The sequence below is a fragment of the Lepisosteus oculatus genome, chromosome 23 (assembly GCF_040954835.1).
Source record: "Lepisosteus oculatus isolate fLepOcu1 chromosome 23, fLepOcu1.hap2, whole genome shotgun sequence".
Lineage (NCBI taxonomy): Eukaryota > Metazoa > Chordata > Actinopteri > Semionotiformes > Lepisosteidae > Lepisosteus > Lepisosteus oculatus.
In genome coordinates, this window is record NC_090718.1 from 1,453,680 (window position 1) to 1,480,963 (window position 27,284).

The window sequence follows — 27,284 nt, forward strand, 5'->3', positions numbered from 1 at the left end:
TTCCAGTCCCTGTGGACACACTGACACAGCCCAGTCACAGGCTCTAGACTCTTCCAGTCCCTGTGGACACACTGACACAGCCCAGTCACAGGGCTCTAGACTCTTCTAGTCCCTGTGGACACACTGACACAGCCCAGTCACAGGGCTCTAGACTCTTCTAGTCCCTGTGGACACACTGACAGCCCAGTCCCAGGGCTCTAGACTCTTCTAGTCCCTGAGGACACACTGACAGCCCAGTCACAGGGCTCAGGACTCTTCTAGTCCCTGTGGACACACTGACACAGCCCAGTCACATGGCTCTAGACTCTTTTAGTCCCTGTGGACACACTGACACAGCCCAGTCACATGGCTCTAGACTCTTCCAGTCCCTGTGGACACACTGACACAGCCCAGTCACAGGGCTCTAGACTCTTCTAGTCCCTGTGGACACTGACACAGCCCAGTCACAGGGCTCTAGACTCTTCTAGTCCCTGTGGACACACTGACAGCCCAGTCACAGGGCTCTGGACTCTTCTAGTCCCTGTGGACACACTGACACAGCCCAGTCACAGGGCTCTAGACTCTTCTAGTCCCTGTGGACACACTGACACAGCCCAGTCACAGGGCTCTAGACTCTTCCAGTCCCTGTGGACACACTGACAGCCCAGTCACGGGGCTCTAGACTCTTCTAGTCCCTGTGGACACACTGACACAGCCCAGTCACAGGGCTCTAGACTCTTCCAGTCCCTGTGGACACACTGACAGCCCAGTCACAGGGCTCTAGACTCTTCTAGTCCCTGTGGACACTGACACAGCCCAGTCACATGGCTCTAGACTCTTCTAGTCCCTGTGGACACACTGACACAGCCCAGTCACAGGGCTCTAGACTCTTCTAGTCCCTGTGGACACTGACACAGCCCAGTCACAGGGCTCTAGACTCTTCCAGTCCCTGTGGACACACTGACACAGCCCAGTCACAGGGCTCTAGACTCTTCCAGTCCCTGTGGACACACTGACAGCCCAGTCACGGGGCTCTAGACTCTTCTAGTCCCTGTGGACACACTGACACAGCCCAGTCACAGGGCTCTAGACTCTTCCAGTCCCTGTGGACACACTGACAGCCCAGTCACAGGGCTCTAGACTCTTCTAGTCCCTGTGGACACTGACACAGCCCAGTCACATGGCTCTAGACTCTTCTAGTCCCTGTGGACACACTGACACAGCCCAGTCACAGGGCTCTAGACTCTTCTAGTCCCTGTGGACACTGACACAGCCCAGTCACAGGGCTCTAGACTCTTCCAGTCCCTGTGGACACACTGACACAGCCCAGTCCCAGGGCTCTAGACTCTTCTAGTCCCTGTGGACACACTGACACAGCCCAGTCACAGGGCTCTAGACTCTTCTAGTCCCTGTGGACACTGACACAGCCCATCACAGGGCTCTAGACTCTTCTAGTCCCTGTGGACACACTGACAGCCCAGTCACAGGGCTCTGGACTCTTCTAGTCCCTGTGGACACACTGACAGCCCAGTCACAGGGCTCTGGACTCTTCTAGTCCCTGTGGACACACTGACAGCCCAGTCACAGGGCTCTGGACTCTTCTAGTCCCTGTGGACACACTGACAGCCCAGTCACAGGGCTCTAGACTCTTCCAGTCCCTGTGGACACACTGACACAGCCCAGTCACAGGGCTCTAGACTCTTCCAGTCCCTGTGGACACACTGATACAGCCCAGACACAGGGCTCTAGACTCTTCCAGTCCCTGTAGACACACTGATACAGCCCAGACACAGGGCTCTAGACTCTTCCAGTCCCTGTAGACACACTGACACAGCCCAGTCACAGGGCTCTAGACTCTTCCAGTCCCTGTGGACACACTGACACAGCCCAGTCACAGGGCTCTAGGGCATCAGGACTGGAGCGGAGCCATCTTGGCTCTGCCAGGGGGTTCGAGGCGGATCAGACTGAGCATGTGAAAGAAGAGAGTGTGGAGCACCTTGTCTCCGCCAGGGGACAGGGGTCGAATTCGGGTTTTGGTGCTGCTTTTTCTTACTCTCTCCTCTCTCTCTCTCGGTCTCCCCCCCACCCCCACCCCCCCGTCTCTCTCCAGGTGCGGTGCTCCACACCTGTTCTCGTGCCACTCTGTAATTAGGAACAGACCATTATTGTTTGCCGGGCGGGGGGAGGGAGGAGTGCTCCTTGATAATGGACAATGGAGCTCAGTGGTTGGTTCCCGTGGTCCCGCAGTAATTAAAGAACCTTCCTGTCTTCAAAGAGAAACAGGTTTTGGAAAACAGCTGAGTCGAGGAAACGCCGGCGAGAGGGAGGAAGAGTGAGAGAGGGCAGGGGAAGCAGGAACAGCTGTACTGGGGGCCGGTGGCGACGCTGTTTCTGGCTGGGAGAGTCCTGATCCCACAGGCTCCGGATCGCCAGCCTCTGGGTTCTGTTCCAGCCCAGGTCTCGGCGACACGGGCCAGCCCTAGATCAGGAGCCTCCTGACTCTCGGGCGTGTTGGAAGTTGGCTTTTATCTGCGGCATTTGAGAAGTAACCTGGAATCCCGTCTTTTGGATTGGGAATAAAAGAACTTTCAACTATTCCAATCAGGCTACTGGTTAGTGGAGGCTCCCTGTAAGGAATTGAGCCGGGCTGAAATGAGAACCAGGCGGGAGGACCTTATTGGGACTGGATTGGAGGAGCTGTGTCTCTCACTGAGAGCCCACAGTGCCCACAGCACAGTCAAACTGACTGACCCCTCCAGGACCAGGACTGGACAGCCCTGCTGCAGACGCACACTGACCCCTCCAGGACCAGGACTGGACAGCCCTGCTGCAGACACACACTGACCCCTCCAGGACCAGGACTGGACAGCCCTGCTGCAGATACACTGACCCCTCCAGGACCAGGACTGGACAGCCCTGCTGAAGACACACTGACCCCTCCAGGACCAGGACTGGACAGCCCTGCTGCAGACACACACTGACCCCTCCAGGACCAGGACTGGACAGCCCTGCTGCAGACACACACTGACCCCTCCAGGACCAGGACTGGACAGCCCTGCTGAAGACACACTGACCCCTCCAGGACCAGGACTGGACAGCCCTGCTGCAGACACACACTGACCCCTCCAGGACCAGGACTGGACAGCCCTGCTGCAGACACACACTGACCCCTCCAGGACCAGGACTGGACAGCCCTGCTGCAGACACACACACTGACCCCTCCAGGACCAGGACTGGACAGCTCTGCTGCAGACACACACTGACCCCTCCAGGACCAGGACTGGACAGCCCTGCTGCAGACACACACACTGACCCCTCCAGGACCAGGACTGGACAGCCCTGCTGCAGACACACACTGACCCCTCCAGGACCCGGACTGGACAGCCCTGCTGCAGACACACTGACGAAGCGTGCTCCCTCTATTAAACGCGCCTCACCACTCGCTTGATTGAATTGCCAACTGGAAGGGTTACATCACTTTACTGCACACAATACTAACCCCCGCGCTAATACTCCAATAAAAGCCGCTGATGAAGCAGTCCACGCACACACGCGGCGCTGGGAGGATATCGCAATTACCCGTCGTGCTTTATTGCCGGGATTTCGCCACACCAGCGCGCGCGTCCTGCCCGCACGTCGCCCCGGGGCGCGCGATGACCTCCTCCTCGCGACTGTAATCGCGGATGAGCCGCGATGAGGTCAGGGGTTCACGAGACCGACACGGTTTACAGGAAGGCGCTCGCGATGACCGGCAGTGGCCTGGACCCTCGCCCACCCGCGTCATCCGAGCCGCCCCACGTGCGCTCGTGATGGTGGGTCACTCTCTCAGTGTCTGTGTGTCTGGCTGAACACACAGCCAGCTGAACACACTCGCAGTGAACTGAACACACAGCGAGATGCACATGCTTGGGAAACAGCTTTTTGTCCTTTACAGTAGCCTTTACACCCCAACATCTCCAGGAAATAACTGGGCTCCTGAATACTTCTGTTACTGAATTCCCAGCCAGCCCTGTCAGTCCTGTCTCAGCTGTGTGTGTCTGTCCCTTTGTCTCAGCTGTGTGTCCCTCGGTCTCAGCTGTGAGTGTCTGTCCCTTTGTCTCAGCTGCGTGTCCCTCGGTCTCAGCTTTGTGTGTCTGTCCCTTTGTCTCAGCTGTGTGTCCCTCGGTCTCAGCTGTGTGTGTCTGTCCCTTTGTCTCAGCTGCGTGTCCCTCGGTCTCAGCTGTGTGTGTCTGTCCCTTTGTCTCAGCTGCGTGTCCCTCGGTCTCAGCTGTGTGCCTCTCTGTCTCAGCTGTGTGTGTCTGTCCCTCTGTCTCAGCTGTGTGTGTGTGTGTCTCTTTCTCAGCTGTGTGTGTGTGTCTGTCTGTCTCAGCTGTGTGTCTGTCTGTCTCAGCTGTGTGTGTGTGTTTTTCCCTCAGTCTCAGCTGTGTGTGTGTGTGTCCCTCAGTCTCAGCTGTGTGTGTGTGTGTCCCTCAGTCTCAGCCGTGTGTGTGTGTCCCTCAGTCTCAGCTATGTGTGTTTGTGTGTGTGTCCCTCAGTCTCAGCTGTGTGTGTGTGTGTCCCTCAGTCTCAGCTGTATGTGTGTGTGTATGTGTGTGTGTCCCTCAGTCTCAGCCGTGTGTGTGTGTGTCCCTCAGTCTCAGCTATGTGTGTTTGTGTGTGTGTGTCCCTCAGTCTCAGCTATGTGTGTTTGTGTGTGTGTGTCCCTCAGTCTCAGCTGTGTGTGTGTATGTGTCCCTCAGTCTCAGCTATGTGTGTGTGTGTGTCCCTCAGCTATGTGTGTGTGCGTTGGCTCTGGTGCACCTTGGGAACGGCCGCTCGCTCTGTATTTCTGTCCTGACGCAGTCACAGGGCCAGTGACGGGCTGTGTGCTTGTGCAACTCCATTGTTCGGACTGTCTACAGGTTTGTGTTTTGTTTCCTCTTCCTATCCCTCGGTTTCTCACGAAAGGGGCTTTACAGAAGGTGTCAGGTGCGCGGTCATTCCTTTATCCTGGGAGAGTGATTTTCCTGAGGCCGGAAAGTCACCGTGTCGCACTGGCAGGAAGAGAAGCCAACAACCCGTGTTTGAAAACAGTGTCTCCAGACAGAGAAGCCGTGTTTTCCACTCGAATCAAGCCCCGGTGTTTTTATTAGCCGGACGGGCAGAGCCGAAAACAGCGCCGCGGGAGATAAACCGTGTTCATCCCGCTCGAACTGACCAGCCGGACAGCCGCCTTCCTGCGCGAACACCCGCGGCTCTCATTCACAGCAGTCCGGGTCTCGTGGAGCGGTCGATATTGCACGCCGCGAGGGTTATAAACAAGGCGTGGGATTCCCGGGAAATCCCCCCCACAGAAGACTCATTTGAGAATGTGCAGACTCGGCCACCCCCGCGCTCAGCCGGCGGACAGCGGAGCCGGCCTCTGCGCGCTGCTGCCCCCGTGCGGCCAGAGGGCGTCACTGCAGCCGCCTCCGCGGAACGTTATTATTATTATTATTATTATTATTATTATTATTATTATTATTATTATTATTTATTATGGCAGAACAAGTACAGGTTTATTCCACGCTGAAAAGAGCAGAAAGGAAACACCGAAGAAGGCCCCACGGACGAAAAGTTGTGTTTCCTTTTTCTTTTCATAAACCATTCCTTCTCTCAACGCTGCTCCTGACTTGAACGTATTATTCAGTATTGCTCCTGAATTCTCGTGTGAAAACGGCTCGGTACGGCCTGGTACAACTCGCTTGAAAAACTTTAAAGACAAGCAACACGGCTTTAGTAATAAGGGTGATTTATTGAATAAAAGAAAGAAGAACACATATAGATTTCCAAGTTTAGATATTGTATTTTCCACACGAGTACTACTTTTGAAATACTATTTTGTACATTACAATATAATGTCATACTATGGTAAAACAGGAGCCATGAAAGTATTAATTTAAGCTCCTGGGCTTGGTTTCGTCCTGGGTATTCCCCTTGTATTCGCATTGGCTGACCTCCAACACACCTGATTGGTTGACAAGATCTTTCTTGGCCAATCCTTAGAGGCGCGTTCTCTGATTGGCTGGGAGCTCATCCTGGTCCAGCCCCCAGAGGAAGCTCCGCAGGCGTGTCACTTCCTGCTGCAGCTCGGGGCTGGGGATGGGCTGGGAGAGGTCGAGCTGGGGCGGCTCATTGGGCAGGATGAGAGGCGGGTGGTCCATGAAGCTCTCAAAGATATCTGATTGGGTGAAAGTGTCAGAAGCACGAGGAGCTCCAGTTAAAAATTAGTTAAAAGGTTTGTTCAGTCAGTGTCACTGTGCTGTAGTGTCCAGTCAGTCAGTGTCACTGTGCTGTAGTGTCCAGTCAGTCAGTCAGTGTCACTGTGCTGTAGTGTCCAGTCAGTCAGTCAGTGTCTCTGTGCTGTAGTGTCCAGTCAGTCAGTGTCTCTGTGCTGTAGTGTCCAGTCAGTCAGTCAGGGTCACTGTGCTGTAGTGTCCAGTCAGTCAGTCAGGGTCACTGTGCTGTATCTCAAACCCATCAGTCAGTCAGTCTGAGTGTTGAACCCTGAGTCCTCAGTCCTGGTCCTAGAGGGGTGATGTCTAGTTACTGGCGCCCTGCCTGTCCTCACCTGCGCTGAGGTCAGTGTCGGGGGGCGGAGTCCAGGCTGTGGGTGTCACTCTGGCGGGTCCCAGCCTGTAGTGTTGGAGCAGGTGGTTCAGCTGGGCGGGACTCAGCAAGGGGTTGTCTTGCTGGAGGCTGGACCAGGAGGACTGGAAGAGGGTGTGAGGGGGGGTTATTCACAGATCACTGGCTCCCCGCCAGGCAGAGTGTCCGCGGTCGGGCGACGGCCCCACGCACCTGGATGAGGCGGGTCTTAGGGACGCACAGGAAGTTGACGGTGACGGACAGCTTGCGCAGGAACTCGGTGGCGATGTCGCCGAGCCCCGCCCCCTGCAGCCAGTCCAGAACCAGGTCCAGATTGGTCCGGATCTGCACTGCTCGAGACCAGGAGAACAGGCCCTCGGAGCTGGAGCCTGAGACAGGAGGAGTGGACCAGAGAGAGGGATTGGTGTTCTGACTGGATGAGCTCTGCAGTGTCTCCTTCTCTCCTCTTTCTCCTCTCTCTCTCCCCTCTCCCCCCTCTCTCTCCCCTCTCTCCCCCCTCTCTCTCCCCTCTCTCCCCCCTCTCTCTCCCCTCTCTCTCCCCTCTCTCCTCTCTCTCTCCTCTCTCCCCCCTCTCTCTCCTCTCTCCCCTCTCTCTCCCCTCTCTCTCCCCTCTCTCTCCTCTCTCTCTCCTCTCTCTCTCCCCTCTCTCTCCTCTCTCTCCCCTCTCTCTCCCCTCTCTCTCACCTCTCTCCCCTCTCTCTCTCCTCTCTCTCCTCTCTCTCTCCCCTCTCTCCCCCCTCTCCCCTCTCTCTCTCCCCTCTCTCTCTCCCCTCCCTCTCTCCCCCCTATCTCCCCTCTCTCTCTCTCCTTTCTCTCCTCTCTCTCACCTCTCTCCAGCAGGGTGTTCAGCAGGGACGTGTTGGTGAAGAAGAACAGGTAGCCGAATGTCTGGGAGGTGAGGGCCGGGGGCAGGAGGGCGTTGCGCGTGAGGGCGAGGGAGCGCCGGTACACGTCCAGCAGGCCGGCCACGGGCCGCGGCAGCGCCGACACGTCGCCCTCGGCGCCCTCCCCCTCCTGCTCGTCCCGCCCGTCTCCGCCGGGCGCTGTGGAGAAGGGATTGGTGTCCAGGAGAGCCGGCAGCAGGGAGTACAGTGTCTGTGGGCGGGAAGGAGAGGTCAGTTCTGCGCGGAATGGCAGCACTATTTATAGGAGGCTGCAGTGACAGGCTCCAGACTCTAGGTGGCAGCACCCTTTACCATAGGCTGCAGTGACGATGGCCGTCCACATGGTGGCAGCAGCATTTATTGAAAGCCTCCTCACAGAGGACGGGCTTCAGGCTTCAGTGGCTCACCTTGGTGAGGTGGTAGACGCACTGCTGGAAGGTGTACATGATGACGTCATCAAGCAGCGCCAGGGCCTCGGCGCAGGTGTCCAGGTCGGCGGAGAGGGCGGGGTCTCCGGGTGCTGGGGGCGGGAGCACAGGGGGATTGACAGGTTACAGGGTCCAATGGCAAGCCAAACGCCAGGAGTCTGTTCGGCTCCTCTGGCTGATTGGGCGGGTGGTAGATATGTTTCCCCACCCAAGAGCAAGGGTGTCACATGCGAATACTGCCAATACCGAGGCCCCAGGTTCGATTCCCGGGGTACTGTCTGTGTGGAGTTCGCATGTTGCATGTGAACAATCTACCACTGCAAATGTCCTGGCTCACCTTCAAACTCCCACTCCTGCTCCATCTCCTCCACTTTGACCTGGAAGAAGTTCAGCAGCTCAGTGGCGTTGGACATCCAGAACATCAGGGGCCGGAGGTCAGAGGCCACTTCCTTAATGCTGGGCACGCTCAGTTCTGCCCCCTCCGCTGGACTGCAGGACACAGGAAAGAGTGATTTCGGTACTTTCACAACAGCGCGGCCACACGCACAACACTGGAGAGAGGACGGAGGAGGAGATCTTACTTCTCGGCGGGGTGCTTGTCTCCAAACTCCTTGATCTTGTCCTGAGAGAGAGGCGGAGAGGAGAGGGTTAATGCGGTGCCTGACTGACAGACAGCACTAGCCGCACCCAGAGAGCACGAGTGACAGCGAAGGAAGGAGAAGTGCAGGTACTGGAGAGGGAGCAGCAGACAGGTCCACGAGCACCGCTGGACAGCCGAGGTGAGAGACTCACCCAGGCGATCGCTTTGATGTGATTGGCTGTCTTCAGGAGAACCTGGGGCAGGAGGACGGGATCAAGCTGCTTGGAGGTGTGGTCTATCATGATTGACAGGAGGTATGCAGGTGCCAAGGCACCGCCTCCAGAGTCAGGAGAAGAATTCTTAGAAATAATCTCCTGTGGGAGAGAGAGTATAATATAGAAACTAAAGACACTCCTCACACCCAGGGATTAATACAGATCCTAAAACAGACCCTAGAGACACACCTCACACCCAGGGATTAATACAGACCCTTATACAGACCCTAGAGACACTCCTCACACACACAGATTAATACAGACCCTTATACAGACCCTAGAGACACTCCTCACACACAGAAATTATTACAGACCCTAATACAGACCCCAGAGACACTCCTCACCCACAGATATTAATACAGACCCTAATACAGACCCTAGAAACACACCTCACACACAGAGATTAATACAGACCCCAGAGACACTCCTCACATACAGAGATTAATACAGACCCTTATACAGACCCTAGAGACATACCTCACACACAGAGATTAATACAGACCCTAATACAGACCCTAGAGACACTCCTCACACACAGAGATTAATACAGACCCTAGAGACACTCCTCACACACAGAGATTAATACAGACCCTAGAGACACTCCTCACACACAGAGATTAATACAGACCCTAATACAGACCCTAGAGACACTCCTCACACAGAGATTAATACAGACCCAATACAGACCCCAGCGACACTCCTCACACAGAGATTAATACAGACCCTAATATAGACCCCAGAGACACTCCTCCCACACAGTGATTAATACAGACCCTAATACAGACCCTAGAGACACTCCTCACCCACAGAGATTAATACAGACCCTAATACAGACCCCAGAGACACTCCTCACACACAGAGATTAATACAGACCCTAATACAGACCTTAGAGACACTCCTCACACAGAGATTAATACAGACCCTAATACAGACCCCAGTGACGCTCCTCACACAGAGATTAATACAGACCCCAGTGACACTCCTCACACACAGACCCTAATACAGACGTGGATGTAGTAGGTACCTGCAGTAATGCATCGATGTGCTTGGGCAGGAACCTCAGCACTGGGTCCGGAGAGCCCAGGTACTCCCTCAGAGCCTCCTGTCTGTCTGTTAAAGCACCGGGGCAGCAGGGCGGCCCTGAGGGCGGAGCCAGTGACAGGGCCCGTTGCCACGGCAGCGCCAGCGAGAGGGGCGGGGCCGGCACGACCCGGGGGTCGCGGTACAGGAAGACAAAGTGCTGGCCCAGGCCCAGCAGGTCGCCGGGCCTCAGCTCGGCCTCCCGGTAGAGCTCGGCGCCGTTGTGGGTCACGGCCGCCCCCCGGAAGGGCCGGACGAGGGCGGGGCTGGGGGCCGAGGGGCGGGAGTCTGGGCGAGAGAGAGAGGGGCTGTGTTAGCACAGGGCCTGCTCTCCGCAGCCAGGCAGGCGGACACCGGAGCTGTCAATCACCTGAGGCCGGGTGGGCGTGGCCAGAGAGGGCGGAGTCTCTGCGGACCAACAGGTGTCGAGGAAGCAGGTCGGGGGCGGAGAGGAAGGTGTCGACCTTCAGGGGCTTCCTGCGTTTCCCCGCCCTCTCCCTCTCGCGGTCACGCGCCCGGTCGCGCTCCGGCCCAGCCCTCTCCCGCGCGCCCAGCAGCCGGCCGAACACGTGCGCGTGCCCTGACATGATGTACAGCACAAAGTCCTGCGGCGGGACACAGCGGCACACAGGTAAGGGAGTCAGTGTCAGAGTGTCACTGTGTCACTGTGTGAGTCAGTAAGAGTGTCACTGTGTCACTGTGTCAGTGTGTGAGTCTGTCAGAGTGTCAGAGTGTGACTGTGTCATTGTGTCAGAGTGTGAGTCAGTAAGAGTGTCAGAGTGTCAGAGTGTCAGAGTGTCACTGTGTCACTGTGTCAGTGTGTGAGTCTGTCAGAGTGTCAGAGTGTGACTGTGTCATTGTGTCAGAGTGTGAGTCAGTAAGAGTGTCAGAGTGTCAGAGTGTCACTGTGTCACTGTGTCAGTGTGTGAGTCTGTCAGAGTGTCAGAGTGTCAGAGTGTCACTGTGTCAGAGTGTGAGTCTGTCAGAGTGTCAGAGTGTCAGAGTGTCACTGTGTCACTGTATCAGAGTGTGAGTCTGTCAGAGTGTCAGAGTGTGACTGTGTCATTGTGTCAGAGTGTGAGTCAGTAAGAGTGTCAGAGTGTCAGTGTCACTGTGTCACTGTGTGAGTCAGTAAGAGTGTCAGTGTGTCACTGTGTCAGTGTGAGTCTGTCACTGTGTCACTGTGTCAGAGTGTCAGAGTGTCAGAGTGTGAGTCAGTCAGAGTGTCACTGTGTCAGAGTGTGAGGCAGTCAGAGTGTCACTTTGTCACTGTGTCAGAGTGTCAGAGTGTGAGTCAGTCAGAGTGTCTCTGTGTCAGAGTGTCAGAGTGTCACTGTGTCAGTGTGTCACTGTGTCAGAGTGTGAGGCAGTCAGAGTGTCACTGTGTCACTGTGTGAGTCAGTCAGAGTGTTAGTGTGTCAGTGTGTCAGTGCATCAGTGCGTCAGGGTGTTAGTATGACAATGTGTCAGAGTGTCAGTCAGTCAGTGTGTCAGAGTGTCAGTCGGTCAGTGTGTCAGGGTGTCAGAGTGTCAGTCGGTCAGTGTGTCAGTGTGTCAGAGTGTCAGTCAGTCAGTGTGTCAGTGTGTCAGTGCATCAGTGCGTCAGGGTGTTAGTAGGACAATGTGTCAGAGTGTCAGTGTGTCAGTCAGTGTGTCAGGGTGTCAGAGTGTCAGTCGGTCAGTGTGTCAGGGTGTCAGGTTACCTTGCTCTGGTCGTACCCCTGCAGCAGCAGGAAGTATGGGCAGTGAGCAGGGGGCAGAATGAGACTCTGGGACATCCTTTCCAGGTCAGAGTTCGCAGCCTCTTCCTCCCGAGCTCCCGCCTGCTCCTCGGGGCTGACCTGCGGCCCCCGGGGCTGTGGGAGAGGTCAGCCGTGAGCCCACATCAGCGATGCTGCCCCGCCCCCCGCGGCCCCCCAGCCCTCACCTCGCCCTGGTCCGTCTCGATCATGCTCATGATGTCCTTCCGGCCCGGGCTGCCCGGCCCGCTGTCCGGCAGGCTGTCGTTGGCGAGCTGATGGCCCTGGCGGCGCCGCAGGCTCAGGTTCATGTCGCTGATGCTGCGCCTCAGGTCCGCCCCCCTCTCGATCGGGCCCCGCCCGCTGTCGGCCCCGCCCCCCGAGGCGATGCGATGGCGACGCCACCTCACCCCTGGGATTAACAGTAATCATCATCATCAGCAGCAGCCCCATGGTAAAGAGTTTTTAAAATCTTTTCACAGGTGCCCAGCTATGCCTGCGCCTCACTCCATTCTCAGATTGCTTTTAATTCATCTTGACATCTTACTTGTTTGCGTCTTTCTCTCCCAGCACCCAGCACATCCCATGACCACTTTGCACAGGACTACACATCCCATGAGCACTTTGCACAGGACTACACATCCCATGACCACTCTGCGATGCACTACACTTCCCACAACCACTTTTACAGTAAACTACACTTCCCAGGAGCACTGTGCTCTCCTCGCGCGCCTCTGCGCCCGGATCTGTGCGCGACAGCAGTGTGCTGGGAGCCCTGAGCCGAGCCCGGATGCTGGCCGAGACGAGCCGCCGCGGGTTTCCCAGTTTCCCCACCTGTGTAGCCGGCGCCTTCCCTGTCCCTCTGCGCCTCCCTCTCTCTCTCCTCCTGCTCGTACTCCTCCCGGCGCCGGATCTCGAAGCGCCGCTCGTAGCCCTCCTTCGGCCTCCACATGTCCAGCAGCAGCAGGGGGCGCTCCCAGGAGGCCACGCCCCTGCGGCACTTGGCCTGCCAGTCGATGCCCCCCGCGGGCCCGGGCAGGGGCCTGCCCACCACGTCGCACAGCACGAAGTCCTCCGGGCTGGGCTTCCTGCGGGCCGCTGGGACAGGGGCGCGGAAGAGGCGGGGTTAGCGCAGGCTCCCGCGGCCTGTCTCGGGGTTCACCCGGGCCTGCACTTCCCCACCCTGTCCTGCAGGGGGCGGCACTGCTGGACGACTCTCATTTTCAGTGCCGCCGCTGACTTCCCTTTGCTCTCTGACGCATCAAGAGGATCGCAGCGAAACCGTTGTGACGTGGGGAAAGACTGGCTTACATGTCTTTAGCATTCTTGATGGGATGATGGGAAATGTAGTTTCCTACAAGCCTACTGCCCGAGATCTAGACTACATTGCCCATGATCCTTTGCCAACAGTTGCAGTTCCCAGTGCATTGTGGTAAATGTAGTTCCCCCCTCCCGCCCGCTCTCACGTGTGCTGGACTCACCTCCGTCCTCCCCCTCCGTGTCAGCGTCCCGCTCTCTCTCGGTGTAGCGCGTGATGACGTGGCAGATCAGCTGCCGCGCGGAGGAGTCCGCGGTCGCCAGCACGCTCCTGTAGTTGGCGCCGGTGGACAGCGCGTCGCCGTAGACCTTGATGAGCCCCGGGGGCTCCCTGTCTTTCTCGGCCCCCCGCTCGCGGTCGCCCCCCAGGCCCCGCTCGCGGTCGCTGTTGGAGCGCCCCCGCAGGAAGAGGTGGGACAGGCGCTTGGCCCGGGACTGGGGGTGCGCGGCTGCCGGCCGGGGCCGCAGGAAGGAGGGGGGGTTGGAGGGGGCCGGGGAGAGGGAGGGCGTGGAGAGGGAGAGGGAGAGGGCGAGGGGGGGCGCGGAGGAGGCGGGGGGGGCGGCGGCCGCAGCGTCGCCCAGGGAGACGGCGTCGGAGCTCGTGGTGGACCTGGGGGTACAGCACCCCGATATCCAGACTGAGGCAGTGAGTGAAGACACAGCACCCCGATATCAAGACTGACACAGTGAGTGAAGACACAGCACCCCGATATCCAGACTGAGGCACACACAGAGACAGATACAGAGAGAGAGAGACACTCAGAGGGACAGACACTGATCCAGAGAGACTCAGGGGAACAGAGACCGATCCAGAGAGACACTCAGAGGGACAGACACCGATCCAGAAAGACGCAGAGGGACAGACACCGATCCAGAGAGACGCAGAGGGACAGACACCGATCCAGAGAGACGCTCAGAGAGACACTCAGAGGGACAGACACCGATTCAGAGAGACACTCAGAGGGACAGACACCGATCCAGAGGGACACTCAGAGGGACAGACACCGATCCAGAGAGACACTCAGAGGGACAGACACCGATCCAGAGAGACGCAGAGGGACAGACACCGATCCAGAGGGACACTCAGAGGGACAGACACCGATCCAGAGAGACACTCAGAGGGACAGACACCGATCCAGAGAGACGCAGAGGGACAGACACCGATCCAGAGGGACACTCAGAGGGACAGACACCGATCCAGAGAGACACACAGAGGGACAGACACTGATCCAGAGGGACGCACAGAGGGACAGACACCGATCCAGAGGGACGCACAGAGAGACAGACACCGATCCAGAGAGACACTCAGAGGGACAGACACCGATCCAGAGAGACACTCAGAGGGACAGACACCGATCCAGAGGGACACACAGAGAGACAGACACCGATCCAGAGAGACACAGAGGGACAGACACCGATCCAGAGGGACACACAGAGGGACAGACACCGATCCAGAGGGACGCAGTACCTGACAGACCCAGCACTTGGCCACCGCCGGCCCAGTTTAGCGATCTGCTTCCGGGGGGAGTTGATCCACAGCCCGACGGGGAAGTGCAGCTTCCGGAACCGCGGGCTGCCCTCCTTCTTCTCCTCGGAGAGCATCTGGGACGACAGGCCAGGACACAGCGCCAGGGCAAGGGTGAGAGGGCTGATCCACTCCGGGCTTTAGATTTGTCTTCCTTGTAAGCAGCACCAGTAACACCAGTATCGTCAGATGTTACCGGCTGTTCCAGAGGCCCTGTGCCGCTGGTGACTCTGGGTCCAGGTTATTGCCAGTCCCGGGGGGCGGCGGGTTCTAATCTGGTGGGCGTGGCACAGCGGCCGACCGCTTGGGCCCTGAGGGAGGCCCTGAGACACGCACCCTGGGTCCGGCCCCGGCCCGATCGGCCCTCCTGTCCAGCGGCGCGGGCTCCCCGCTGGCAGGCCCTGCCCGACTGCCCAGTCCCGACCAGCCCCCGGTTTCCCCCTTCCGGACGCCGAGGACGACGAGGGCGACGGAGAGGAGGAGGAGGAGGAGGAAGATGTTCGCGATCGGACTCACCCTGGCGGACTCCCGGCGCTTGGGTCCGATCCTCTCTCGTGGCAGGGAAAGCAAGATGAAGAGGCTGCGCTGCCGATCCGGGGACGAGATCCGAGTGTTTCCAGCAGCAGCTCCTGGGTTACATGCTGAGCGAGGAAGAGCCTGTGTCTCTCTGCGCCTCTGAGCTGCAGTTCCTGCAGGGGCTGTAGATAGAGCCTCAGCTCCATTGTTCTCCATCAGAGAGCTTCCTTCCTCCACCAGCTGGGACAACACCTATATCCTGAGCAGCAGGGGGCTGGGGGGGGACAGGGGGGCCGATAGCCCGGAGCTGTGACGCGCTGAGACCGACTGGACTGGGAGCTGGATTAGTTCTTCACTGGGATTATAATCAGACTCCACTGACACTGACAGAGCAGTCTGACACTCTCCAGACTGGACTGGACTGACTGGACTGGGAGCTGGACTAGTGATTCACTGGGATTATAATCAGACTCCACTGACACTGCCAGAGCAGTCTGAGACTCTCCAGGCTGGACTGGACTGACTGGACTGGGAGCTGGACTAGTTCTTCACTGGGATTATAATCAGACTCCACTGACACTGACAGAGCAGTCTGAGACTCTCCAGGCTGGACTGGACTGACTGGACTGGGAGCTGGACTAGTGATTCACTGGGATTATAATCAGACTCCACTGACACTGCCAGAGCAGTCTGAGACTCTCCAGGCTGGACTGGACTGACTGGACTGGGAGCTGGACTAGTTCTTCACTGGGATTATAATCAGACTCCACTGACACTGCCAGAGCAGTCTGAGACTCTCCAGGCTGGACTGGGCTGACTGGACTGGGAACTGGACTAGTTCTTCACTGGGATTATAATCAGACTCCACTGACACTGACAGAGCAGTCTGAGACTCTCCAGGCTGGACTGGACTGACTGGACTGTGACACTACGTAGCTATTTTAGTCCTTTAGATGTGCCTGAATTTCATTATTTTGCTGAAAAGAGGAAACAGGAAGTGCTGTGTGCAACAGAAAGGAAAGAAAGATGGAGCTGTGGACGTGTGTGACCTCTGACCCGCTCTGAGCAGGACGCGGCTGACAGGAAATGAAGAAAAGGGAAAAATATTTCTGCTCTTTGTTTCCAGTGCTGTGAGCCGAGTGTGGGTGTCGGAGAGCGGGACGCTGTGCTGGAGGGAGGGGCAGGGACACACGCAGCCGGTGGGAATGAGGAACAGGGAGGGCAGCACTGCGACAGCACTGGAGCCCCGGGTTCGATTCCCGGGGTGCTGTGTGTGTGGAGTCTATGTTCTCTCAGTGTTCGCGTGGGTCCAGTGCTGTGGCTTCTGGGAAAACTGGCCCTGGTGTGTGTGTGTGTGTGTGTGTGTGAGTGTGTGAGTGTGTGAGTGTGAGTGTGAGTGTGTGTGTGTGAGTGTGAGTGTGAGTGTGTGTGTGTGAGTGTGTGAGTGAGTGTGTGTGTGTGTGTGTGTGAGTGTGTGTGTGTGAGTGTGTGTGTGAGTGTGAGTGAGTGTGTGTGTGTGAGTGTGTGTGTGTGAGTGTGTGACCCCTTGCAGTGGACTGGATGAAGTGGACAGAGGAGCTGAGCTGTCCTCTGACCTGCGGAAGAACTCTCTGTGAACTGTTTCCGCTGGGTGACTGGCCCTGCTGTGAGTGTGTGTGTGTGGCGTCCTGTCCAGGCTGTGCCACGCCTTGTGCCCGCTGCTTGCTGGGATAGGCAGTGGCTCCCCTGAGCCGGAGGGGGTAAGAAACTGCTCAGCCAGCTGCGCTGCAGATCTCATCCAGCCATTTCTTCAAAGAGGACAGTGTATTAGCTCTTGCCTGTGGCCAGCCAGCCTGCTCCACACTCCCACAGCCCTTTGCGTAAAGCAGTGCAACCTCGCTCTTAACCAGCTTCAAGCGTTCCTGGCAGCTTTAATGACATTAGAGAAAGAATGAGCGGCAGGCAGGACGTCTTGGCAAGAACGGTGATGCGTGTTTGGAACAAAACAGCCGGCACATTCAAGCACAACCAGCTTCCGCCCCTCACAGCCCGGCCGCTTAGTCAGTTCTGCCCCGCAGTATCCCAGCATGCACCTCCCCTCCCCCCCCCCCCCCACCCTCCTCCGCCAGTATCCCGGCATGCCGAGCGCGCGGTCATCCTTCAGGAAAGGACACCGCTGAGCTGAGCGAGCTGTGAACACTAAGGTAGGCCGGGTTTCAGACTAAAATATGTTATAAAAAAAATAGAAGTTATAAGAGGGCCGACATATCATTGGCTTTTGACACCGTGTTCTCGCTGGTGTGTTTCTGTACGGCGTAATTCCGGAAGGGAGCGAGTTTCGTGAAGACGGTTGTGTGTTCGGGACAGTGAGCGGTGTGAGAAACTGGGATCAGGGCTCCCTGTCCGGCTCGCTCCGGCCTGCAGCGGCTCATGGGGAATCACTGTTGTTAGGAATACAGGAGACGGGGGAGTGTGTGTTAGTACTGAATCAGTGTGTATTAGTACTGAATCAGTGTGTGTTAGTACTGTATCAGTGTGTTAGTACTGTCCCCTGTGTGTGTTAGTACTGTCCCCTGTGTGTGTTAGTACTGTCCCCTGTGTGTGTTAGTACTGTCCCTGTGTGTGTTAGTACTGTCCCTGTGTGTGTTAGTACTGAATCAGTGTGTGTTAGTACTGTATCAGTGTGTTAGTACTGTCCCCTGTGTGTGTTAGTACTGTCCCCTGTGTGTGTTAGTACTGTCCCCTGTGTGTGTTGATATTGTCCCTGTGTGTGTTGATATTGTCCCTGTGTGTGTTGATATTGTCCCTGTGTGTGTTAGTACTGTCCCTGTGTGTGTTAGTACTATATCAGTGTTAGTACTGTCCCTGTGTGTGTTAGTACTGTCCCCTGTGTGTGTTAGTACTGTATCAGTGTGTTGATATTGTCCCTGTGTGTGTTAGTACTGTATCAGTGTGTTGATATTGCCCCTGTGTGTGTTAGTACTGTATCAGTGTGTTGATATTGACCCTGTGTGTGTTAGTGCTGTATCAGTGTGTTGATATTGACCCTGTGTGTGTTAGTGCTGTATCAGTGTGTGTTGATCCTGTACTGTTGAACAGTAGTGGTATGTGGTGTAATGGTAGTGTAGTGGAGTGTGTGGTGATATTGTGTGTGTTACAGGACTGATTTGGAAGAGTCACAGACTGCAGTCAGGATGGCAGAAGCAGTTCAGGAGAAGATAAAGAACTACAGGACAGCTCCCTTCGACGCCCGCTTCCCCAACACCAACCAGACACGCAACTGCTTCCAGAACTACTTGGGTAAGTGCTGACCGGCACACCCCACCCCCCCTGTGCCTCATCTGGCTCTCTGTCGCCCCCCCCTGGCCTGTGGCCGTCTCTGCCCGAGACCCTCTGGAGTCTAACAGATCTCCCCCTCCTCTCAGACTTCCACAGGTGCAACAAGGCTCTGACAGCCAAGGGCCAGGACGTTAGTCCCTGTCAGTGGTACCAGCGCGTCTTCAAGAGCATGTGTCCCATGAGCTGGGTAAGTACAGCTGTCCAACACTGATGTGTCTAATACTGTCTGCTGTGTGGGGAGCGTTCTGGCGCACTATGGCTGCCGTCGCATCATCCAGGTGGGGCTGCACACTGGGGGTGGTGGAGGGGATCCCCATTACCTGTAAAGCGCTTTGAGTGGAGTGTCCAGAAAAGCGCTATAGAAGTGTAAGAATTATTATTATTATTATTATTATTATTATTATTATTATTATTATTAATACGCGCTCAGTGCTGGGAGCCGGGCGTGTTCAGTGACACAGCGCAGACGCGCTCAGTGCTGGGAGCCGGGCGTGTTCAGTGACACAGCGCAGACGCGCTCAGTGCTGGGAGCCGAGCGTGTTCAGTGACACAGCGCAGACGCGCTCAGTGCTGGGAGCCGAGCGTGTTCAGTGACACAGCGCAGACGCGCTCAGTGCTGGGAGCCGGGCGTGTTCAGTGACACAGCGCAGACGCGCTCAGTGCTGGGAGCCGGGCGTGTTCAGTGACACGGCGCAGACGCGCTCAGTGCTGGGAGCCGGGCGTGTTCAGTAATCCTCTGTCTGTGGCCGCAGGTCTCCAAGTGGGATGAGCAGCTGGCAGATGGAAGCTTCCCTGGAAAGATCTGAGTGACCTCTGCTCTCGCCGGCCCCTGTCCAGCGGCTCTCGCTGTCCAGCGGCTCTCGCTGTCCAGCGGCTCTCGCTGTCCAGCCTCACCTGTAATAAAAGCGCCCTGGGACTCCCTATGCCTGCGTCCGCCTGTCTCTGTGGGGGGGGGGCGTCTGGTCAGCTGTGTTTGTTTCCAGCCGATCCCGGGCGCCGCGTGTCCAGCAGTCTGACCGCCGACTCCGGGCGGTGGGGGAGAGATCGCGAGCCTGCAGAGTCTCGCCGCCCAGGGGAGAGCTGCCTGTCGGCCATGTTGAACAGGAAGTGACACGGGGGGGGGCTAATATTTTGGCCGCTGTGCATAATCGCAATCAGTTTGTCCCTCGTCATCTGAGGACGGACTGGAGAAGCTCACTCTACTGCACCGACGGCCGCATGAATCCTCTCAATGACTCGGCAGCTGTGACAGAGAGGCCGCGAGACAGGTGGGAGATCGCTCTGTTTATTGAGGGAGAGGTACAGGACGGCGGCTCTCTGGGGGGGACGGAGCGATGATGGCGATGGTCATCTTTCATCGCTCGAAGAAGGACAGCAGGCCGGTGTCGGGGGAGGGGTGAGCCAGGAGCTTCTGGACCTGAGAGGGAGAGAGACACAGACTGGACAGACTGGACTGGGAGCTGGACTGGCTGGACTGGGAGCTGGGCTGTGTGTGTTGTCGTGTTCATGCAGTCATGGGCCGGTACAGCCCTAATCACCGCAGGAAGGGCTTGTGCTCCGGTGTGAAGTCTTGGTGTCAGAGGGGCGAGGGCTGGTACTGTTGGGGTTACCTCTTTGAATCGGGGGTGCGCAGCGTCCTGGACCAGCTGGAGAACGGCGCCCTCTACGGTGGTGAGGTACGCCCCACTCTGCCGGAGCCGCGCCAGGGCGAAGAGGCGGTCGACCTGACTGGGAGAGCAGACAGAAGGTCAGCAGGAAGACAGACAGGCTGTAAGACCTGCAGCGGATCAGACTGCTGCGCACTGGGAGTCTGACTGCACTGTCACACCTGTTACAGTCCCAGTGTGCAGCAGTCTGATCCGCTCCAGGTGTGACGGTGTTGTTACAGTCCCAGTGTGCAGCAGTCTGATCCGCTCCAGGTGTGACGGTGTTGTTACAGTCCCAGTGTGCAGCAGTCTGATCCGCTCCAGGTGTGACGGTGTTGTTACAGTCCCAGTGTGCAGCAGTCTGATCCGCTCCAGGTGTGACGGTGTTGTTACAGTCCCAGTGTGTAGCAGTCTGATCCGCTCCAGGTGTGACGGTGTTGTTACAGTCCCAGTGTGCAGCAGTCTGATCCGCTCCAGGTGTGACAGTGCAGTCAGTCAGACTCCCAGTGCGCAGCAGTGTGATCCGCTCCAGGTGTGACAGTGCAGTCAGACTCAGTGCCCAGCAGTCTGATCCGCTGCAGGTTTTACTCACTGCCCGGGGACAGACAAGTATAGGAAGGGGACACATGATGCTCCCAGATGGACAGATGAATCGGTGGACTCGGAGAATCGGTTTCTCCGCGGGCACTGCAGCCCGCAGACAGGAAAGCCAGGTGGCTCTGTGATCCGGGAGCGATCAGTTCAGTCATACCTCCTGGAAGAGACGGCATCGGCTACAACGTGCACCTCGATCCCCCTCTCCAGCAGGTCGAAGGTCGTGCACTGAGGAGAAGGAGACGGAGAGATGCTGTGGGCAGGTGGCAGCAGCACCTCCTTCGCAGCTGCAGTGGCGGTCATGCGCGGAGGCTCACCGCGATGCAGGCTTGCGTCTCTATCCCGCACAGCAGGGCTCTCTGCACCCCTGCCAGCTCCTGCTCCACCCCCGGGGCCCCCAGCATGGAGAAGGTGGTCTTGGAGAAGGTGCGGAGGTCGCCCAAGCCGAGCTCCGGCACCGTGGGGCCCAGCCCCTTCGGGTACTGTTCTGTCGCCACAGGGGTGACCCCCAGAATACGGCAGGCCTGAGAGAGATCAATACAGACACTGACTGACTGGACACTACAGCACAGAGACCCTGACTGACTGACTGGACACTACAGCACAGAGACACTGACTGACTGACTGGACACTACAGCACAGAGACACTGACTGACTGACTGACTGACTGGACACTACAGCACAGAGACCCTGACTGACTGACTGACTGACTGGACACTACAGCACAGAGACACTGACTGACTGGACACTACAGCACAGAGACACTGACTGACTGACTGGACACTACAGCACAGAGACACTGACTGACTGGACACTACAGCACAGAGACCCTGACTGACTGACTGGACACTACAGCACAGAGACACTGACTGACTGACTGGACACTACAGCACAGAGACACTGACTGACTGGACACTACAGCACAGAGACCCTGACTGACTGACTGGACACTACAGCACAGAGACCCTGACTGACTGACTGGACACTACAGCACAGAGACACTGACTGACTGGACACTACAGCACAGAGACCCTGACTGACTGACTGACTGGACACTACAGCACAGAGACACTGACTGACTGACTGGACACTACAGCACAGTGACCCTGACTGTCTGGACGCTCTGAGTGAGACAGGTGGATATAGATGTGAACAGTACCTGCAGCAGACGGGCGGCGTTGCTCACGATGTTGCTGAAGTGAACAATGTTGGGTCTGAACTTCTCCTGCATGTCACACAGCAGGAGCACAGAGCCCCTCACGGCGAGCCGGCCCACTGACATCGCTGAGCGAGAGACCGAGGGGATCCTGCACACAGACACCCCGAGAGACAGAGGGGTTAATACACGAAATGACTGGACTTGGTTTTGTCCAAGTAGCACAGTTTTGGGCATTAATCCTGACTGGATATTTGTTCCAGCAGTTCATTGACAGCTGTTGCTGCTCTGGACTCAGATGAAGTTCTGCACTGATGGGCTGAACGGACCGACCTGAAGTCTTGATCAGAGAGGACGACGAGGGGACAAAGACACGGGCAGAGTCTGCCAGGGGACGCGCAGAACCAGCAGGGAAACACAACCCAGCTGAAACGCACTGAAAACCGAGTGCTACTGTACACAAAGCGCGGTGGGAGCGTGGAACAGGTCGTAAACGTGGCTTCGTTTCAGACGATCTGCTTGAGATCCTCCAGTGAATTATCTGCTAACGGATGATAACTGCAACAGGTGCATTCCTGCTGATAAATCAAACCATCGCTAATGTAAATGAACTCTCTCGCTGTCACCCGATCTCTAGGTCACCAAAGACACGGGCTAGTTTCCACCTGTACACGACCAGCTGATTTTGTTAGATGGTTTACTACACTCTGTTCTATACCATGCATTTGGTAATTTCATAAAACGATTAATATTTTAAATACAAATGAAAAAGCAAAACCCGGTTGGGCACCACACTCTCACCTGCGACGGAAGGACTGTACCGTTGTCAGCGGTGGGAGGAGCTGTGGCGCCGACAGGGCCACTCACGAAGTGTGCTCCCTACTTCCTGTCATTTCCTGGAGTCTGATTGGCTACTACGGCTCCACGTGCGGAGCCTCCCCTTACGTCATCAAAACGGGCGTCTTTGTGGCAAGTGAAGCCCCGTAGCTGTTTTGGGCAAAACTGGGACAACTGTAGTGCGTAAAACCCGAGCCTTTATTGCCATCAGAAACTTTACTAAACATGCTCTAATGCTTTTAAGGTATAGTTCCTTTTTTAATTTAAATTCTGTTCGAAATGTAAAGAATTAAAAGGCAAGACATATAACGGAAATATGTAAAAAGCTTAATTTTCAGCTTTTATTAGTGTGAAGTCCTCTGGCTGTGAAGTGTGTCTATTTCTGTATCTGGTTTAATCTTTTGTATCCTTTTTGTGTTTATGATGTTTGAATAAAAACTTTTTAAAAAAGAAACTTCGCTGAACTTTTTGTATCTCGGATATAACCGTCTGAATTACCTGGATTCGAAATTATAATACGAACAAACATATTGTAGCGCTACAATATCTTACAATATATGATTCCCAAACAGGTCTTTAAAATATAGGTGATCTGGACTTTCTGTTAAGGTGTAATTTTAATCTAAGTAAAGTTATCCAGCGTTCACATTTATATAAGCATAATTTCTTACCACATACATACTACATATGAAATAACAAAGCCATTATACAAAGATAAAGGTATATTCTTTCAGACGGGGTGTGAGATTTAGATGTAGTTAGGTGGAAAGTTGTGGGTTGATTGTTGACTTTCTCTGAATTTCAGGGTTGATTCCAGAGTCCAGTTGCCCCTCGGGAATACGCCACATTCTCTGACGCTGTTCCCGAGAAAGTGGTGAGTTTGATCAAAGGCAGTCTTATCTCTGTCAGTACTGACTTTCTGGATTTTACCGTTCTTGCATGGTGTGAAAATAAAAATACAAATGCAATAATCACCACATGAGGACTCTATGTAAACTGCTTCGGTCTGACCTGCATGACTTTGAAAATACTAACTGAAATGCAGTCTGGACAACTTTAATCAAAGCGCTGTAAAACAGCACACATTATATAGACAACACAAGTTAAAAAAAGAAAGTGTGTAAGATGTTTTCCAACATGTTTTTCGTTTATGTAATTTTTTAACAATAAATATAAAAAATACATTTCTGAAAATACTGGATGTGGCTTTATTTTATTTTTTTAAAAGATTTTTTTATTAAATGTATAAAGAATTAACAAATACAAATACAACCAGAGGATCAAAATAGGTACAAGAGAACAAACACAAACAGAAAAATAAACAATTAACCGCCAGAGGTAATAGGTAAGTTATGTGATTAAATTGTATTTTTTACATATACCGTGTGTTTTCCTTGCTTTATTATTTCTTATTTTTAATAGAATTTAAATAGTGTTTCAGCTCCACCTCAAAAGTCTCTTTGGATTTATGGATGTGAAATTGACCAAGAATGATTAATAAATTTACTATAAGTAAATGATCTTTATCCAAATTTTCTATTAAACAATACAATAAAATATCAAAATCCTTCAATCTAAAAAACACCTTTAACTGCCTGCAAACAAAACTGCAAGTCCGTCCAAAACAACTTCACAAACCGACACCTCACAAATAAATAAGTGCACCAAAAATTCCTTTTCATCCCGACAAGAAACACACAGATCACCCTGCTCGTGCTTAAATTTAGAGAGTACTAATTTAACTGGATAAAACTTATGAATAATTTTAAACGATATCTCTTTAACTTTATTTATAATAGAAAATCTATGAGGAGTTGTACTGGATGTGACTTTAGAGGCACCGGAAGTTCCCGGCCAACAGCGTCACTCTCGCTCTGCACCAGGGGACGGCCCTCCAGTTCCGCCCACAGTCAAGATGGCGGACAGCGCCGAGCCTGCTGTGGAAAGTCCGAAACCTGAAGAGGACTCTTCCTCCGCACCGCTTCAGACGGAAGAGACGACGATCAGCGACGAAAAGAAAAAAAGTAAATGCTCCTTTATTTGCAGACTGTTTCTTGTTGTTTTTTATGGTTAAAGACCTTTGGTGTTTAGGCTCCTGAAGTCTCTAAGTGCGTTTCCGGAAATATCGCGTTCATGAGATTGACTGACAGCAGCATTAGCCAACGGGAAAGCAGAGGGTGCATCAATGAACCAATCAGAGGCCTCGGCCGGATGAGTGGGGCGGGATCTCGTGGAAGCAAATATTCAATATTTACAATTGTTACGTATTCTTTATTCATTCTATTAAGGGGTAATTTATACCAAGCGTGTTTCTTTTAGTGACAATGATTGGAATTTGGCTTGAATTACCATCCATTTATTTATTAAAGTAGTCATTTTATTTTATAAGTCAAGTACAGTATCCGGTCACTATATTTGTATTACCTCTGTCTCACAGTGTGTTACTGTGCTGTAGTGTCCAGTCAGTCAGTCAGTGTCTCTGTGCTGTAGTGTCCAGTCAGTCAGTCAGTGTCTCTGTGCTGTAGTGTCCAGTCAGTCAGTCAGGGTCACTGTGCTGTAGTGTCCAGTCAGTCAGTCAGTGTCTCTGTGCTGTAGTGTCCAGTCAGTCAGTCAGTGTCTCTGTGCTGTAGTGTCCAGTCAGTCAGTCAGGGTCACTGTGCTGTAGTGTCCAGTCAGTCAGTCAGTCAGGGTCACTGTGCTGTAGTGTCCAGTCAGTCAGTCAGGGTCACTGTGCTGTAGTGTCCAGTCAGTCAGTCAGTGTCTCTGTGCTGTAGTGTCCAGTCAGTCAGTCAGGGTCACTGTGCTGTAGTGTCCAGTCAGTCTGTGTCTCTGTGCTGTAGTGTCCTGTGCTGATGGTCAGTGTGTCTCTCTACAGTTGACGTGCTGCTGAAGGCAGTAGGAGACACGCCCATCATGAAGACGAAGAAGTGGTCAGTGGAGCGAGGCCGCACGGTGCAGGCTCTCGGGCAGTTCATCAAGAAATTCCTCAAACTGCAGCCGGACGAGCAGCTGGTGAGTGCTGACCGACAGACAGACAGACTGACCACAGGACACAGGGTGTTATAGTCCCCTCAGTAATTACAATACGTCTAAAATACATCCTGACTGTGAGACAGAGGAGCAGGTAGTCTGCGCTTCGCTGTGAATTTGAGCTCATTTCTCTCTCTGTCTCTCTGTCCAGTTCATCTACGTTAACCAGTCTTTCGCCCCTTCTCCTGACCAGGAAGTCGGTGTCCTTTTTGAAGTAAGTGCTTCCAGTTTTCTAATTGAATCTGGAGTGTCTGCTTTTGCATATCGATGACGTGATTCTGGGGTCTTTTCGTTGAATGGATCGCTCATGGCTCAGTCTGAGCCTGTTCCCCCTGTTGACCACACTCCCCTCCCCATCAGAATAAACCTCTGGGGCAGAATCTTCAAGACAGGACCGCAGGTGACAGTGCTGCAGGTGGAAATGAGGAGTTTTTGTGCAATATAGTTTTGTGTTTTGCTTTATTGCTGGTTTGTGTTTCGTTAGTTCTGTGTTCAGTTGTGTGTCTGGAATGGAATGTGAAAATGGGTTGGGTTGATATTGTCCGTTGCTCTAAGCCAAGTATCTGTATTGAATGAGCTCACCAAACGAAATTCCTGCACCTAGCTGTTTTCGCCCTGAAGGACTGCTCTCCTCTCCACCACCAGTGTGTACCCCCACCTGGATGATGCGCCAGTCCGCTCCCCACACACCAGCTCTCAGTGGGGAGGAGAGCAGAGGGATGGAGCCAGTTCAGAGAGGGAGGTTATTAGGAGGCCATGATGGGTAAAGGCCAGGGGGAAATTTGGCCAGGACACTGGGGTTACACCCCTACTCCTCTCGAGAGACGCCCCGGGATTGTTCATGACCACAGAGAGTCAGGACCTCGGTTTGACGTCTCATCCGAAGGACGGCGCCTGTTTACAGTACAGTGTCCCCGTCACTATACTGGGGCATTAGGACCCACATGGACCACAGGGTGAGCGCCCCCTGCTGGCCCCACTAACACCTCTTCCAGCAGCAGCCTTAGTTTTTCCCCGCAGTCTCCCCTCCAGGTACTGGGCGGGCTCACTCCTGCTGGGCTGCGATGGGCTGCCAGCTGGGCGCTGCAGGGTGATCTAAGCCGCTGGCTGTTAGCTTGCCTGTCTCCTCACCCCAGCTCTCTCGGTCTCTTTCAGTGCTTTGGCAGCGACGGGAAGCTTGTTCTCCACTACTGTAAATCGCAGGCGTGGGGATGACTTTGAGCGACGGACCGATTTCCTGCCTGGTGGCACAGCACTTCCTGTTCCTGCCCAGACTGGGAGGCAGACGCTTCCTCTGACCGACACCGAGACCGCGCGCGCAGACTGACCTTACTGGCAGAGCCAGACGCAGACCCTGACTGAGACAGACCCAGACTGAGAGAGAGTTGAAGGATCACAGACAGCTGACCAGCCCTGGACGCTGACAGAGCCACCAGGGTCACCCGCTCCAGTGGAGTCGAACTGTATCTGTAACGTTAACAACTAATAATACTGTCAGGACTTTTTGTATTTATGGATGTTGCTCCCTGTAAATAAACTGGAATGAAAATAAAATCGCCGTCTTTGTCGTCGGTTTTCCTTGGTGTGTTTGCGCTGCGGCAGAGAGCAGAGAAAGGAGCTGGTTGAGGCGACAGACCTGACTGATAACGTTCCGGGACAGGTGGGGTGTTTAAGGCCAGACAATTCCGTGTGTGCTTCATGGAATAACAATACAGGGAGCAAATGGTCTTTCCGTAAGATTTTTGCCTAATCT

General features: G+C 54.8%; 4 protein-coding genes across 4 annotated transcripts; 2 read left to right on the forward strand and 2 right to left on the reverse strand.

Moving 5' to 3' along the window:
* Positions 1 to 5,732: 5,732 nt before the first annotated feature.
* rasip1 (Ras interacting protein 1) lies at positions 5,733 to 15,269 on the reverse strand. Its single transcript, XM_069182998.1, has 16 exons — positions 14,951 to 15,269; positions 14,378 to 14,511; positions 13,074 to 13,519; positions 12,427 to 12,690; positions 11,781 to 12,004; positions 11,557 to 11,709; positions 10,224 to 10,458; positions 9,798 to 10,141; positions 8,711 to 8,872; positions 8,500 to 8,540; positions 8,256 to 8,407; positions 7,898 to 8,010; positions 7,434 to 7,701; positions 6,799 to 6,974; positions 6,569 to 6,710; positions 5,733 to 6,178 (listed from the first exon to the last, which is right to left on the reverse strand). The coding sequence occupies exons 1-16, from the start codon at positions 15,164 to 15,166 to the stop codon at positions 6,000 to 6,002; spliced, it is 3,249 nt and encodes a 1,082-aa protein (XP_069039099.1). The 5' UTR covers positions 15,167 to 15,269; the 3' UTR covers positions 5,733 to 5,999.
* Positions 15,270 to 17,026: 1,757 nt separating this feature from the next.
* Positions 17,027 to 19,191, forward strand: cox6b2 (cytochrome c oxidase subunit 6B2). Its single transcript, XM_069183005.1, has 4 exons — positions 17,027 to 17,133; positions 18,090 to 18,229; positions 18,355 to 18,455; positions 19,021 to 19,191. Exons 2-4 carry the CDS (start codon positions 18,124 to 18,126, stop codon positions 19,072 to 19,074), a joined length of 261 nt encoding a protein of 86 aa, XP_069039106.1. The 5' UTR covers positions 17,027 to 17,133; positions 18,090 to 18,123; the 3' UTR covers positions 19,075 to 19,191.
* A 348-nt stretch (positions 19,192 to 19,539) lies between these two features.
* On the reverse strand, positions 19,540 to 22,547 carry isoc2 (isochorismatase domain containing 2). The gene is made up of 6 exons (XM_069183001.1): positions 22,466 to 22,547; positions 21,668 to 21,815; positions 20,826 to 21,032; positions 20,666 to 20,736; positions 19,879 to 19,996; positions 19,540 to 19,685 (listed from the first exon to the last, which is right to left on the reverse strand). Exons 2-6 carry the CDS (start codon positions 21,788 to 21,790, stop codon positions 19,623 to 19,625), a joined length of 582 nt encoding a protein of 193 aa, XP_069039102.1. The 5' UTR covers positions 21,791 to 21,815; positions 22,466 to 22,547; the 3' UTR covers positions 19,540 to 19,622.
* A 98-nt stretch (positions 22,548 to 22,645) lies between these two features.
* atg12 (ATG12 autophagy related 12 homolog (S. cerevisiae)) lies at positions 22,646 to 27,085 on the forward strand. Its single transcript, XM_069183004.1, has 6 exons — positions 22,646 to 22,745; positions 23,307 to 23,375; positions 24,301 to 24,525; positions 25,377 to 25,513; positions 25,683 to 25,745; positions 26,687 to 27,085. Exons 3-6 carry the CDS (start codon positions 24,417 to 24,419, stop codon positions 26,744 to 26,746), a joined length of 369 nt encoding a protein of 122 aa, XP_069039105.1. The 5' UTR covers positions 22,646 to 22,745; positions 23,307 to 23,375; positions 24,301 to 24,416; the 3' UTR covers positions 26,747 to 27,085.
* The last annotated feature ends 199 nt before the right edge of the window (positions 27,086 to 27,284 follow it).

Coding starts and splice junctions, on each gene's coding strand:
- isoc2 (XM_069183001.1), bottom strand. CDS start 21,790: ATGTCAGTGGGCCGGCTCGCCGTGAGGGGCTCTGTGCTCCTGCTGTGT. Junction 21,033..21,667: donor ACGCCGCCCGTCTGCTGCAG/GTACTGTTCACA, acceptor GATCTCTCTCAG/GCCTGCCGTATTCTGGGGGT. Junction 19,997..20,665: donor GATGCCGTCTCTTCCAGGAG/GTATGACTGAAC, acceptor CTGCTCTCCCAG/TCAGGTCGACCGCCTCTTCG.
- rasip1 (XM_069182998.1), bottom strand. CDS start 15,166: ATGGAGAACAATGGAGCTGAGGCTCTATCTACAGCCCCTGCAGGAACT. Junction 8,541..8,710: donor ACATCAAAGCGATCGCCTGG/GTGAGTCTCTCA, acceptor CCTCTCTCTCAG/GACAAGATCAAGGAGTTTGG. Junction 6,975..7,433: donor GAACACCCTGCTGGAGAGAG/GTGAGAGAGAGG, acceptor CTCCTGTCTCAG/GCTCCAGCTCCGAGGGCCTG.
- atg12 (XM_069183004.1), top strand. CDS start 24,417: ATGGCGGACAGCGCCGAGCCTGCTGTGGAAAGTCCGAAACCTGAAGAG. Junction 24,526..25,376: donor CAGCGACGAAAAGAAAAAAA/GTAAATGCTCCT, acceptor GTCTCTCTACAG/TTGACGTGCTGCTGAAGGCA. Junction 25,746..26,686: donor AAGTCGGTGTCCTTTTTGAA/GTAAGTGCTTCC, acceptor GGTCTCTTTCAG/TGCTTTGGCAGCGACGGGAA.
- cox6b2 (XM_069183005.1), top strand. CDS start 18,124: ATGGCAGAAGCAGTTCAGGAGAAGATAAAGAACTACAGGACAGCTCCC. Junction 18,230..18,354: donor CTGCTTCCAGAACTACTTGG/GTAAGTGCTGAC, acceptor CCCTCCTCTCAG/ACTTCCACAGGTGCAACAAG. Junction 18,456..19,020: donor GCATGTGTCCCATGAGCTGG/GTAAGTACAGCT, acceptor CTGTGGCCGCAG/GTCTCCAAGTGGGATGAGCA.